This window comes from Crocuta crocuta, unplaced genomic scaffold (assembly GCF_008692635.1).
Source record: "Crocuta crocuta isolate KB4526 unplaced genomic scaffold, BGI_CrCroc_1.0 scaffold87, whole genome shotgun sequence".
In the NCBI taxonomy this organism is placed as follows: domain Eukaryota; kingdom Metazoa; phylum Chordata; class Mammalia; order Carnivora; family Hyaenidae; genus Crocuta; species Crocuta crocuta.
This window is the reverse complement of record NW_027532166.1, coordinates 5,595,764-5,610,487: the sequence shown is the minus strand read 5'-3', so window position 1 is coordinate 5,610,487 and position 14,724 is coordinate 5,595,764. Positions and strand designations below refer to the sequence as shown.

Below are 14,724 nucleotides of genomic sequence, written 5' to 3'. Positions count from 1 at the left end.
ATTATTATTATTATTTACAAAAAGATATTCAGAGACCTGGATCTCACTTGTATAAAAGAGTTCTGTGATACCGCCATGATCCTTGAGAAAGAAAAATCACGCACCTCAGCCCTCACACACACACACACAATAAAATGAGAGAAAAGCATCAGACTTTTCTCTCTTCTTCTCTTACCCCAATTATGGGGGCAAAGGAGAGGGGAGTGTTTTCTAAAGCAAGCACAGATTTTTAGGGGCTCTAGCAAGTATACCAAGTCCATAGTAGTGTCTGTGTCCAAATGTTTGGCTGGGCAGGTCTGGTGTGAAAGCAGGTCGCTTCTCTGTCCGAGACCTGCTGTTCAGCTTCTTTATAAATCCTTTCTGAAAATGGTCTATCAAAGCCATTCCCTTCAGGAATTACCCAGCCAAATACTTTGATTCAGACTTCTTTCAAATCTTAATTGGCTCTCAGAAGCCCATTATTAAATGTAAAAGTCAATTTGTTTGATTTGGTTTGACTGAGTGTGTTTCCTTTCTCATGAACTCAGATATAACCAGAGGTTTGAGAAACCCCTTTTGTGGCCTAAGAGCTTAGCTAAACAGTGAGTGAAAACTAAGATGGCTCACAGTTGCCCTTCTGGGTCCTGGTTCACTTCAGCAGGCAGTAGGACTCTCTTGGAGAGTCACACACACTTGGTTAAGAAGCAGGACAGGGAACTAGGACCTGTGTGAGGGCTGCCAAGAGACTCCACTTCCAAATCACAGGGAGGGTGCACGACCCTAAACATGACCTCAGGTGGCAACGAGGGTGAAGGGAGGCTACACACAGTCTAGGGCTCAACTCCTCAGCCCTGCAGTCATCAGCTAACCTTGGAAGGTGTGTAGGGAAGAGTGGGTAGAAGGGAAAGGCGGCCATCACTCAAGTGATCTTTAAATGTAAAGTACAACTGATTGTGCCTTAAAGATTCATAGGTCAAGTAATGGCCCATAAGCACCAAGGTGACTAAGGTTCATTTTCGAGTATATAAGGCCCACAAAGATGGCAACCTTAAAAGTATAAAACAAACTAGTTGTGAAAAATCTATTTCCTCACTGCAAACATAACCCTTCAATCCTCTTTGCTTTCCAAGGAATATTGCTTTTTCTTCAAAAACACAGACTGAGTCTTACACCGTTCACTGATACACAAAGAGAACAGAACAAAAACTCTTAACTGGGTATGGGGGGAAACATCCTTCTCCTCATGCTCCAACCAGTTGATTTTGATACTGTGGACAAAAACAAAAATAAAAGGCAGTATTGAATCTATGTATATATAACATATATACATACACACATTTATATAATCAGCTTTCCTATAAAGTCAGCAGGTACATGTGACTGTTTATACCATTTTGATGTGTAGTTCTTAATATTCCTACCATCTAAAATCATAATGGTCTATCTGACATACATCAATAAATAAAAATTTAAAAGCATGAGGTTAAAAAAAGAGCTGAAATTAAATACAGATTCTAGATTTGGATTTAAAATCAGAACTATGTGCAGAATGTGGCAATTTCTGCAAGCTCAATTTGTAATTAAAAAATATGAAAAATAAACCAGTAGACTGTTACAGTTCACATTCTTTAACTATAATGTCCTCTCAAGTGTCTCTTTCCAAGGGAAGCAACTTTAGAAACAAGTCTGGACAAATTCATTCACAGTGCTGAGATCTGACCCTGGCCTGTGCCCTTCCTCCAGGTTCATCAGCTTTTGACCTCTGCAGCCAGAGTGACCCGCTCAACATCCTCTCAGCCTTCTCCTAGGCCACCAGGTTAAAACTGTACTAAGGTCTGCAGAGAAGCTTCAGTCAGGCAAACAAAGACCCACACTCAGAGCACGTATGTTCCTCTGATCACCTCCTCTTGAGTTTCTTCACCACTAGCACTGATTAAGAGCAAAACAAGACCTTATCAAGTCAATTAAGAATCTTCAAACTTTATTGACCTCCCTGGGTTACATACAAATGATACAATTTCCTTGTCTGCCACACCTGCCACCAATATGCCAAAGGCATGTCTTCAAATACCAGAGGATATGGATTAATTTTACAAGTGACATTTAAGTCCCCACTGAGTTACACCTGCTAAAGCTCCCAACCAATTTCAAGCTGTGCACTAGCCCAAAGTCTTACACATGACTTGAAAAGAAAACAAAGTTCAAAGAAACTTCAGCACAGAACAAAGTCGTCTTCTTTGTGGAAGGGGCATGAGGCAGGAGTCCTGTTTTTAAAGTATACAACAGCAGACTTTTGATAAAAAAGATTGTCGTGGGAGAGAGATTGTGTGTTCTAGTGCTCCGCTTCCCTCCCCACAACCCCTCCCACCCCCTGGATCTCCCTCAAAGTGAGAATACAATGAAATTGGTTTGTATTTATAGATATTTTACAAGGTTAAATAAGAACAACAATAATAATAAAAAAATTGAACACTAAAATGAGCAGGTTTTTTTCTCTTTTTAATTTTCTTTCGAAACGTGACCAGTGTTGCTGAGTGACACTCAAGTAACTGGTGGTTTTTCCTGTGCAGCTGGCCGCTCGGGACTGTTCAGGTGGAGTTGGAAGCTGATGCAGAAGCAGCGCTGTTGGTCTGTCCACGGTCTCCAGCATTAGCATCTGCAAATCAAAAGTCCCAAGAGAGCATGAGCAGTGCTATTACAGCCCCATGAGAAAGCACACCACCCAAACTGTACACTGTGAGCCGGTGGTCTTCCAAGCTGTATCTGAAAATGTTATTTGAAATATGGCCAATACTTAAAAAGAAATAAGAGTTTCTTTCTGATTACAGCTAAGAGCATGCCTTGGTCTGGTCCGTGTGCAGGGAAGATAGTGTCTTTAAGTTACAGACTCAGGACCAGAGCCCATTTCTGCCAAACCTCTTGCTATAGATGAGGTTAGCAGTACATGCATGAATACTCAGTTGGGAATCCAGCTCATTTGAAAATAAATGAGCAGTGCACAGCTGGGAAAACTTGCTAAAAATTCTGAACCATGTTATAATATGCCGTCTGCTAAAGTGGGTAAAATGGGTGGAGGCAATGAATGTAATACGGGTCAGTGTTGAGAGGCAGAAGCATACGCATAAATCAAATTCAGCTGTTCACTTTCTAAGTACAGTCCTTCATTATTTGTAGAAATGGAAGACAATCAGAAGAAAAGAAGAGGTAGTCACCACAGTACCAATTCACTTATTCCATTCAATAAAGCATCTTGTAGTCAAATACCTTGGGTGCTGAGATTACTCTGCCTAATCTTTTGGAAAATATGTGTAACTTTATAATTAACTTTAACTCATGTTACTCTCCCCTCCCCTTTTAAGCTCCATTATTATTTCACAGCATCTATTAACATTTAAGCAGGCATTTAGTTGCATCTGGAGCAGCACTACATCTCAGGTAGGCAACAAGACTGCCGTTTCAGTCAGCCAGTCCAGCCATGACCCTGTGACATCATGTATGTGACTGTTAATACACTGCTGGGCAAATTTTCTCCCTAACACTTCACGCTAAGCCCTGAGCAAGAAGAGAAGTGGCTTGACTGGGATGGGTAACTTCTAAGACCCATCTCCCTAGAAGTCATACTACCCCTGACCATAAAAACTGGTGACATCAAAAAATAAGTCCAGAAGTTTTGTCTCCCTAGAGGCTGTAGCTCTTTTAACTCTATGATGAGTTAAACAACTGTCATGGCTGAATGCAATGTTTGGTCCTTGGATCTTTCTTGTTTGAATTTTTTAATTAGAAGAAAAAAAAGAAAACCCTGAGAACACACAGGAACTCTTTATGTAAGGACTAGGTGCTCAGTTTATCATTCCAATGGTCACTCTGTAAAAACTATACTTCTTTTCTAAATTCCTGATTTTCCTGCCCTCAAAACAATCTGCCCTTATATACATTTAACTCAGCCTTTGGGGAAGACATGTTTATACCTCTTAATTTGACTGGTTATGTTTAATTCATTTAATTTCCTTCAAAACACCTACAGCTGTTTCTACTCCTGTTTTCATATAAATAAGTGCAAATATTACAGCATCAGGGTCCATGCATGGACCGTATTACATTCATTAACTCATCAGTATGGCACATGGACAAGTGGGAGGGTATATGACACAGAACCTTTCTCCAAGGGCAGGTACATGCCTTCTCCAATAGTTAGTAAATAACTATGTCTAAAATGTTTCCTTCACGACTCCTGGTCTTTCTTAGATAGGCTCTTCTTGGCAGGAATTTTAGTCTTCAATGATCATCAAAATTCTGTCCTCAGGGATAAGGTAACATCAGTTTCTGTCCATGCACATGTTGCTGTAAGCTTTTCTCAAGAAAAATGATCATTTTCATAATTCAGGCACAGGCTGCTTAAAAAACAAGTCTAGAAAGAGTCTGAAAGGCCACAGAGCTATTTCAGAATTATAATGTTCTTCACAAGTCCACTTACAGTGGCATTTCCCATGCATTGGCGAATGTTCAGAACCTATGCGTGACCATCATCAAATAGCACTTCTCTCTCATTTTTAGTATGTTTTGGTCTTCCTCAGGACTTAAGAGATTTACCAATCTTGAGGAACTTATCTGCCTGACCACAGTAACAAACATACCAGTGCTGTTAGCAGCTCTGGCCACAGCAGCCATCAGCTACACTGAATGACCACTAAGGCTCATCCACAAGGCCATCCAGCTCATTATGTTAATTTACTCTTTGGCAAAATCCTATTGTGTGCATATAACCAGAACAAATTCACCTTCTGAACGATAAAATTTGGAAAGACACTTAAGCTCTTCAGGTTTGTCATTTAATGATCTCATTTTTCTTCTCTGAATTATCTCCAAATCACCTGGAAACTAAAATTCTAATAGCTCATTACCTGATACCTGAAGTCATACCACTGTATTGATTTATCAAACGAAAACACCTTTGCCTACTGCAAAGAATTTCCACTTAAAGTCAAATTACATATGTCCTTGCTAGAAAAAAGAACGATGATCTGTTTTTCAGAGGCAGTCAAAGTATAGGGAGGAGAAACGCAAAACAAAGAGAATATAAAGTTCTACAAACTCAACAGTAGCTCTGACAGAACACATGGCTTACTGAACAAAACTACATTTCATACTTGGTACATACTTTGTTCCTACTGTCAGATCAGAATACTTATTTTATATAATTGAATATGGGCTTTTTATAATAAAACTGCTCATTAAAAACTGTCACTTGATTTGGATGTTCACTGTAATTTCTATGCTTCTTCTCAAACATTTAAACAGTAACTGTTTAAAAGCAGCAAAATTCTTTTTGCTCATTTCTCCTGCATTCTCTTCCCGTTACATTCATACTGGTAAAATTGATGCTACATGGCATTATGGTTTAAAGGATAGGCTAACATCTTTTGATTATAAAGCATCCAGTTCAACTATGAATAACCATGGACTAATTGTACAATCTCTTGTTTTTAGTCTTGAGATTCTATTTTGAAATTCACAATGACATATCTTTCTTAAATCTAATCCAATTCCACAAACATAGAATATGAACTGAACAGCTGTGTGATATTGTAACAGGTTATTTAACCTCTCTCTGTCTCAATTTCCTCATCTGTAAAATGGAAATAAAGTGCTTAGCACAGTACCTGGGTTATAGTAATTGTTCAATAAATGGAAAGGTAAAAGAGACATCTAAAAATACATAAATTTATAGTTTAGTGTGACTGCAATAACCACCATCACCACCATAATAAAGGAGCAGTAACTGTTAACATCTGAGTGCTTACCAATGTGCCAGACTTCATACTAAGTACATTGCAGGCATGTCATTTTAGCCCACAGAGCAACCCCAAGAAATAGGTATAATTATTGCCCCCATTTTGCAAAGGGGAAAATAGAGGCACAAAGAAATTAAGTAATGTGCCCAAGGTTGCAGAGCTGACAAGCAGGAGAATGGAGTTGAGTACAGAGAGATTAGAGGAAGAGACTGATGGCCTTTATGGGTAGTACAGGGGACAGAAGAAAAGATTTCCTAGCAAAGTGAGAAAAGAGCTTAAGGGGACTTTCGTTCAGACCTAACTCCTATGTAATCCACTGTAATCTAGTAGCCTATTTCTATTACCTAAAAGGGTTACTACATTAAAACAGATCTGTGAATTTATGATAAGAATTAAAAATACAGTTATTTTATTTCCTAATTCTCAGTCTGTATGGGGTATACAGAGACACAAGTGTTTTGGAAACAACTATAGAGGTGATATTCCAAGTTTCCTAGAAATCAATGCCTATTACCATCCTTCTAATGCTAGTTCAGAACCAACCAACCACCAACCAACCAACCAACCAACCAACCAACCAGCCAACCAACAACCAAGTAACCAAGGACAGGTTTCAGGGGGAATGGAGAGAATAATCAGCTTTGAGGGATGAAGGTATAAGATCATTCTCATACACTGTGGTAGCTGCTTTCTAAGATGGCCCCAATGAGACATGCCTTTTGGGTGTCAATACCCCAAGGCCGTCCCTTCCTCCAGGAAAAGGGCTGACCCATGTAACCAATAGGACATTGTAGAGGCAATGGTGTGTGATTTCCAAGGTCAGTACATAAAAGACACTGTGGCTTCCATCTTGTCCTCCTTCTTGGGTCACTTAGTCCAGAAGAAACCAGCTGACACAATGTGAGACACTTTAGCAGCCTTATGGAAGCTACACATGGTAAGGGACTGGGGCCATGCAGCAAGGAAGGATTCACCAAGCATATAAATGAACCATCCTGGAAGTAGATCTTCCAGCTCCAGGTAAGCCTTCTGATGTCTGTAGCCCCTGGCTGACAGCTGACTTCAACCTCATAAAAAACTCTGATCTAGAACCATCCAGCTAGGCGGCTTCTGAATTCGTGACCAATCTAAGACATGTGAGATAAAAATAATGTTTATTCTTGTTTTAAGGTGCTAAATTTTGGGGCATCTTAATCTGTAGCAAAAGAAAACCAATACATACATATAGGTCAAATAACTTAAATGCCAGGCAGAATTTATGCTCACAAGCCCATGAGGGTATCCCTGACCAACTAACTCCCTTTACAAGATTAGGTATGTGCCTAATAAAATATAAAAGAGGCAAGGAAAATTGCATCAAATAATCAATTGTTTTTTTCCCTAATTCTAAGAAGACTCTATGGTTCTATGGCTTTTACGCTGGATAGGGCAAAGGCAATTTGTGTATGTATTTATGGAAACCAATTTTATTCTGTGTGGCTTCAGAGATAAAAAATGACAAATAGGGCAACTTCATAGTGAAGCCAAGGGTGAAGCACTAAGGTATCAGGTTCCTAATAAAATTCATGAGGCTGCAATTTTTTTTAAGTTTATTTATTTATTTTGAGTGAGAGAGGGAGGGAGAAAGAGAGTGAGATCATGTGCAAGAGCAAGCAGGGGAGGGGCAGAGAGAATCCTAAGCAGGCTCCATGCTGACAGTGGGGCTCGATTTCACAAACCGTGAGATCATGACATAAGCTGAAATCGAGTAGGACCCTTAACTGACTAAGCCACTCAGGTGCTCCATGCTCTAGAGAAAATTTTGAAGTGCAAAATTCCATATATAATACACACACATTTTTTTCTAGTAGAGGACCCATAGCTTCTCCCGTACCTCCCAAATTCTCAGCGATCTATAGGAGTGGCAAGATAACGGAGTCATGGATTTGTTGAGCAGCTGTCTCAATACTGAGGAAACTGCCCCACCTAGTTGTTCAGGTCACAAACCGAAAGTGGTCACCAGGATTCTTTCCTTACTCTACCCCGACTACATCTAATGCATCAGCAAGTCCTGTCCATTCTTCCTTCCAATGTGTTTAATCAAATGTACAAATGGCAAGGGGAAGGAGAATGAAAAGTTCCACATTTATTTTTATTTAAAAATTTTTTTAATTGTTTATTTATTTTTGAGAGGTGGGGGGAGAGAAAGAGGGCTAGAGGGAGGGAGGGAGAGAGTGCACAGAGCCTGATGCAGGGCTCGAACTCACAGTGAGATCATGACCTGAGCTGAAGTTGGATGCTTAACCAATTGAGCCACCCAGGTGCCCCTGAAAGTCCCACCTTTATAAACTGTTGCCAAAGTGTTTAAATAAAAAGAGAGTAGCAAACAAGGAAAAACTCTGGGAGGAAAGTACAGAGAATAAACACATGAGGCTGGGGTTCCAAAGGCTCTGCCACCATGAATCAGTATTTTGCAAATGCACGCCTTCTAAGTGATAAAATGCTGTCTGGCCGCACAGCAACAATGGAAATGTTCTGTCTGCACTCTCTTATAGGGTGGCTGCTGACTACATATGGTTAGTTAAATTTAACTGAAATTAAAAAAAAAAAAACTTATTCCCTATTTATCCTAAACATGTTTCAAGTTCTCAAAAGTTATAAAATCATTAAATATTTATTATTTTTATTATTGGCAGATTAGTAAAAGAGCATATTTCAGATATAGCAAATCTGTTTTGTATTTTACATGTACTTTATATTTGGCTAACGTTAAGTATACTTTTATTTCCTTATTTCCTTTATTATACTCTCCCAAGCCTATTTTATGTTTCTATTTGCCACTATCCTCATTCTATTAATAGTCAGAAATGTGTCACCACAGGTCAACTCCTCTAAAAGATAAAATTTTGGCAGCCTAGGATATATTAATTATACCCGTGTAGCTAACTCAGGAAGTTCCTATTCAAACTGTTCCAAGTGGAAATATATTTATCAAAAAAGCCCTGTTTTAGATATTAGTGTTATTAACTGACACAGGAACAAGACCATTATTACAGAGAATCAAATGTATACTCTAAAGTTATATTTAAATGGAAATCATAATCTACATTAATGAAATAAAAGTATCACCTATAAGGAAAAGGACTCAAATTTTATTTTTCTCTTTATAATGTCTATGAGTTTTGACAGTTTTGGGTGTATAATAATGAGGGAGAAGAAGGGGGATCCCACTTCAGCAAAGCATCATTACCTCTCTTTTCATATTCTTTTGAGGAAAAGATATGCCACAAGTAGCTTCAGTCATTTCAAAAATAGAACTGCAATTCAGATGCCAGTGAGCCAAACCAGTCCACTAGCAAAGTTGAAGGGCTTGTCAATAACACTGTTTATATTTTTTATCTGCCAGCATCAGAGAGGTGTTCTGGGCTCAGGGATAGAGGACACTGGAGAAGCGTGGTCATTCAGGGTAGGGAAATGAAGGTCATGGGGACACAGGAAACATTTTCACCTAATTTAGGAATAAAGAATAAGAAAAGGCATGTGAACATGAGTAGGTGACTTCAGGCAAGGAACTAAAGAATATTTGAAGAACACCCAGAAGAATGTTTGATAGGATGTTTATCAACTTAATCAAGATGGTTTCATATATTTTTTTTTAATGTTCATTTTCTTTTTGAGAGAGAGAGACAGAGACAGAGTCTGGGCAGGAAAGGGGAAGAGAGAGAGACACACACGCAGAATCTGAAGCAGGCTCCAGGCTCTGAGCTGTCAGCACAGAGCCCGATGTGGGGCTCAAACCCATGAACCATGAGATTATGACCTGAAGTCAGATGCTTAAACCACTGAGCCACCCAGGCACCCTAATTTTATATTACTTTTGGAGGGGGAGAAACCCAGGTAAATTTTTTGACTCAGTAGGAGAAAACATGTTTTGAATAAAAAGAAAAATTTCTGGGGTACCTAGGTGGCTCAGTTGTTTGGGCCCCCAACTCGATTTCAGCTCAGGTCATGATCCCAGTGTTGTGGGATTGGGCCCCATGTTGGGCCCTATGCTAAGTGTGGAGTCTCCTTAATATTCTCTCTTTTTCTCCTCTGCTCCTCTCCTTCACTTGTGCACTCACTCATTCTCTCTCAAAAAAAAAAAAAAAAAGGAAAAAAGAAGAAACAATTTCCTAGAAGTGATACTTAGTACCACTCTGATGAAAATAATAACTAAGCTGGTTTGACTTTAGGTACCTATATATAAAACTTGACAAGTAAACCTGAAACCTTAACACAGGTGGATTCATCCTCATTGGTGTCTGTCATTCTGTCAAACTGGCATATGTGGATGGATGTATTTCAAACACAGAGCCAACAGGAGGAAATGGGTATAGCACTGGACTTAAAAAAGACACCCACATTCTGTGGCTACTAAGTTAGTAATTCCTAAAAATACATGTGCGCACATGCATGCAGCACCTTCCCCACTCCCACTCTGGGCTGGCTAATGTTAAAGTAATGGAGAAATGGAAAAATATACGCACTGCCAGTGGGCAATGTAAACTGGGACATACTTTCTGGAAGGCAATTTGATATGTATCAAACACTTAAAAAACCTTTCAACTTGGCAATTATACTTTAACATAAATGATATAACACAAATGTCCAAGAATAAGTAATTAAGTTAAATAAATTATGGTACAGGCTTAGGATGTAGAGTCCTAAACCCCCAACCCCTGAATAGCATAGCCCATTAAAAAAAAAAAGAAGCATGTCTCACTGCCCACTCATATATAGACTAAAGTATAAAACGTTACCTTTCATTATCTTTACGATTGAGAATATGGGAGATTATTTTCTAAAATAATGATACATTATGTTTTTAATAAAGAAAAATCCTCATTTTTAAAAGTTATATACTTTTAGAAATTGCATATATATTTGGGTTAAGATAAAAAGACAATGGAAAAGACATGGTTAGGAAAAGGAACACTGAGGGCATACCCTGCAGATTCTACAACGAGACAAGATATGGATTCAGCTTTCCCAGAGCACACAGTGCAGTGGCAAAGAAACAAAGGATAATAGTACTTGGGGAGGGGATGAAAGGATGGTAACTGTCATTTTGTAAAGTATTTGATATAAGGACTTAATTTGTGTAACATTTCAACTCTTAAAATCAGTGGAAACAAACAGTGGGAGAAATTATTCTGGGTTTAATCTGCCCAGCTAGAAAGAACTGACTGGTGATGTAGGTGACAGGAATTTTGGAGTAAAGTAACTGTATTACTAAGTAAAGGGAACCACTGACCCTGGCTAACTGTGAGCCATGACTTCAGTCAAGGATTCAGTCAATGGATTTCTAAGAGTTCAGGAAACAATAGGTATGATTTTGTGGCTATAGTCTTCAAAAGCGGCTCAAAACTGACAAGAAATAGAATACCAGAGAAAACAAAACTCTAAGCAATTACAAATAATCTCAATGCAAAGTAAAGGGAGAAGAACCAAAGAAACTAACTAAATGGGTTTTCTCTGATAAGCTCATCATTTTAAATATAGATAACGTTAACAGGGGCACATATCCAAGAAAAACAGAAAATAACAATAATGAACCTGTAAGAACAGGCTAGTTTTGGTTTAAATAAGGAAATAGCATAAGGTTTTTAAAATAAGGTCAAGAAAACTTAAACCCTCTGACCAGGTAAAAAGACAGAGAAGACAGACCTTGTCCAACTCCTATCATGATTCCCTTTTCTGTTAGAAGGGTTTTCAACCTGGAAAGGATATAACAAAAATCCTAATAAACAAAATGCAGCCCAAGGAAAGTGAGGGCAATCTATACATTTTAAATGTTTTTAAACCCAGAATCAAAAGTCCAAGAAACAAATTCTAAAATGGATTACAGAAACCCACCGTGGACAAATAGTAGACACTAGAAATTTCCCTAAGTCTTTAAAAAAAAATTTAATTTCCATTGTTGACAGTTACCTTTTTGATGGAAAACATTTCTTAAAAAATTTCCTGATAACAATAAAGCATTTTACAAAGTTTTTCATAACATTGTTATACAAATAAGTATTGTAAGATTGGTCTATAGCTAAGCAAACACAAGAGGGGTAAGCAATCACTCAACAGACCACCAGAAAAATAATTTCTAGTAAACTTTGCCTAATACTATTTAACTTATTTTATCAGTAACTTGGGTAAAGGCAAAAAAAAAAAAAAAAAATCTCAAAGTAGGCCCTGCCTCTACTGTTGGACATAATTTATTAGTTGCTTAAATGAAGACCAAAAATTGTTATGTTTATGAAATGTGTAGATGATATATAATTGTACAGAAAACCTAACTCCTCGACACAAAACATATTCAGGATTAGAATCCGAAATCCTCATTATTGGGTATAAGGATTGGGCTGGTTCTATAGTTCCCCAGAGTAGGATTACTGAATGGAAGAAAGTATAGAGGACAAATCTCAAGGTTAAAAAAGGATATATACTTTCTAACAGAATGATATAAAAATGGAATGTGCTCATTCTTGCAGTAATCAGCTTCCAGTTACTGAATATATAGAAGCATGGAATAGATGGCTAATTCTCAGCAGATAGTCAGAAAGGTGAACTTGTTGGGATGAGCAATGGGTGTTATATGTAAACCGACTTGACTATAAACTATTTTAAAAAAAAAGGTGAACTGAAATCATTTTTTTAAATTTAACAGCAGAACACTGCACTGAAAGAAATCTTACTCCAAAGATTGATATACAAAGCAGATAAAGAGAGAAAACTGCTCTAGTTAAAATTCCCTAACACATTTCACACTTAACTCATCTGGCTTTGGACCAGATAATCTTTAAAGTGATTACTATTTGGTGAGTAAAACTACAATTTCTCAAGATTTGTTATTCTATTTAGATGAACAGTCTCCCAAATGGAGTGAATGAGAGGATCTTTCGGGAGTGTGGAGAAAATTAGAATATATTTATATAATATATAAAATTATGTTATATATTAANTTATTCTTTAATGACTGAGAATATGCAAAATTTTCAAAGTTTCTTATCAGAGCCATGATCAACTATAATGCCCCCAGAAAGTGAGGTATTTTTAAAAGTTTGTAACGTTTTTGGAAAAAAAAATCAATGTCTATATCCACTAATTTAACACAACTGTTTTAATTTTTGTATATATTTAACTTGTTTCTATCTGTAGACAAACATTCATTTTGGCACTTGCCAACATGGTTAAAATTTGATGAATATTTCTACAAATGTCTATAAGCTCATAATTATTTTTTATGATTACATAAAGATGGAGATTCCATAATGTTTCAAAACAATTTTCTCCTATTGACCATTCAGATTAAACTAGCTCTCTTTTTTGTTATTATATAATTATTCCTATTTATATCTCTGTATATGGTAGCTTTTTATCTTCTATTAGAAGTATCCTGAAATTAGTTTCTCCAAAGTGGGATTAGTGAACTATAAAGTATGAACTCTGATGGTTCTTGTTATTTACTGTAATGTCTTCCAAAAGAGGTCTTAATCAATTCACCTGCAGTCATCACCCAAACTCTGAATACCACACTATCTAAGCACTTTTACATTTTACATCTTACTTCTCACAAGTCTATGTAGTGGGTATTTACTATTCCTGTTTTATGGATAAGGAAACTGAAGCCAAGAGAGACAACAAGAGCATGTATATTTTAAGGTCTTATTAAAGAATATAACTCACACTGCCAAATTCTTTTTTTTAAAAGAATTTGCATAACCATACATACATATTTATTTAAATATAGACAGCTGTTAATGTTTCATAGTCAGTTCCTTCATCTAGATCAGCATTTCCTGAGACATGTTTGGTAACATACTTGGTTCTTACTACCTTGGCCCCAAAAGAAAACAGTTTCCACCTGACTACACTGCGGTGTTAATGCCATTGGCTTACACCATGGGGCACTTAAAAAAGTATCCTTATGAAAACTCATTATTACATTTATTGTTGAAATGCTGAAGGGAACTTCATTTAATGTATCTCTGATAGTACCAAATCCCAAGCCCCAAGGAAGAAATAAACAGCAGGGACAGAAACATTTTACTTCTCCTAAGCCATCAGGATGTTTATTTAATGAACAATGGGAAATTTTAACAGGTAATATTTCTTTATTTACTTTAGCCACTAGGAAGCTCAAGGCAATAACTGAAATCCTCTTTGGTAACTATTAAGATACTCAAGTATCTTATTTCTCTATTAAATTCCTCATACTCTATTTTACTTCAATTTTGAAGTAAACTCTTAGGATCAAGAGTCCAATATCACTTCCATATTTATACTGAAATCTCATTTGAATTGCTTTAAGAATACACAAACACAGAGTAAAATCTTGGACTGCGAGTTCTGCAAGTGTTCTCCAAGATGAGCAAACAATTCTAATATATTTTAATTTAATAAATGAGTGATGTCTTGCAGTAAGTGTAGTACCTGACGTGGAATGTTGTATGACCACAACTGAACCAATGGTCCTTAAAATCTGCTTTGATATAGAAATGTTTTGGATTATAAGCCTGTTTCCGGAACAAATCATGCTTGTAAACCAAGGTTTTACTGTATTTTTTGGCAGTGGGTGGGGGGATCTACTGTAACTTGTATCAAAGCAACATACAGAGCAGGTTATACTATGCTTCAACCAGGCAGATAATATGCCCCAAACCTTAATTTGTTTAGTATTTCATACTAAGGAAGCCATTTAAAATTATCCAAAACTTACCAATCATAATTCTCATTTTTATTCATAATCCAAAGCAATTCTAACAAAGCTCCTGGAAACTAGCTCAACAAGTAACTGCATTAATTCAGGGTTAGGGGCTATTTCGTGTTTTGAACAATCAACCTAAGTTAACTCAGTCCAGGGGTTTATTAAGTTTATTACTAGTTCATCTAAGCAATTCTATCTTCCTTTTAAATAAATTGGTCATAGTTAAAAAAAACC

The 14,724-nt window shown here is 37.1% G+C and overlaps 1 protein-coding gene across 4 annotated transcripts in view; it reads right to left on the bottom strand.

The window, feature by feature from the left end:
* Positions 1 to 1,939: 1,939 nt before the first annotated feature.
* Positions 1,940 to 14,724, bottom strand: part of GSK3B (glycogen synthase kinase 3 beta) — a 205,019-nt gene continuing 192,234 nt past the window's right edge. For 2 of the 4 annotated variants that reach the window (XM_077776760.1, XM_077776761.1), the window contains one exon: positions 1,940 to 2,635. In XM_077776760.1, the coding sequence (XP_077632886.1) occupies positions 2,568 to 2,635 (68 nt within the window). In that variant the 3' untranslated portion in view covers positions 1,940 to 2,567. Of the gene's footprint in view, positions 2,636 to 8,886; positions 9,259 to 11,456; positions 11,507 to 14,724 lie in introns of those variants that run through there. The other 2 variants (XM_077776762.1, XM_077776763.1) reach the window with 2 other exon arrangements.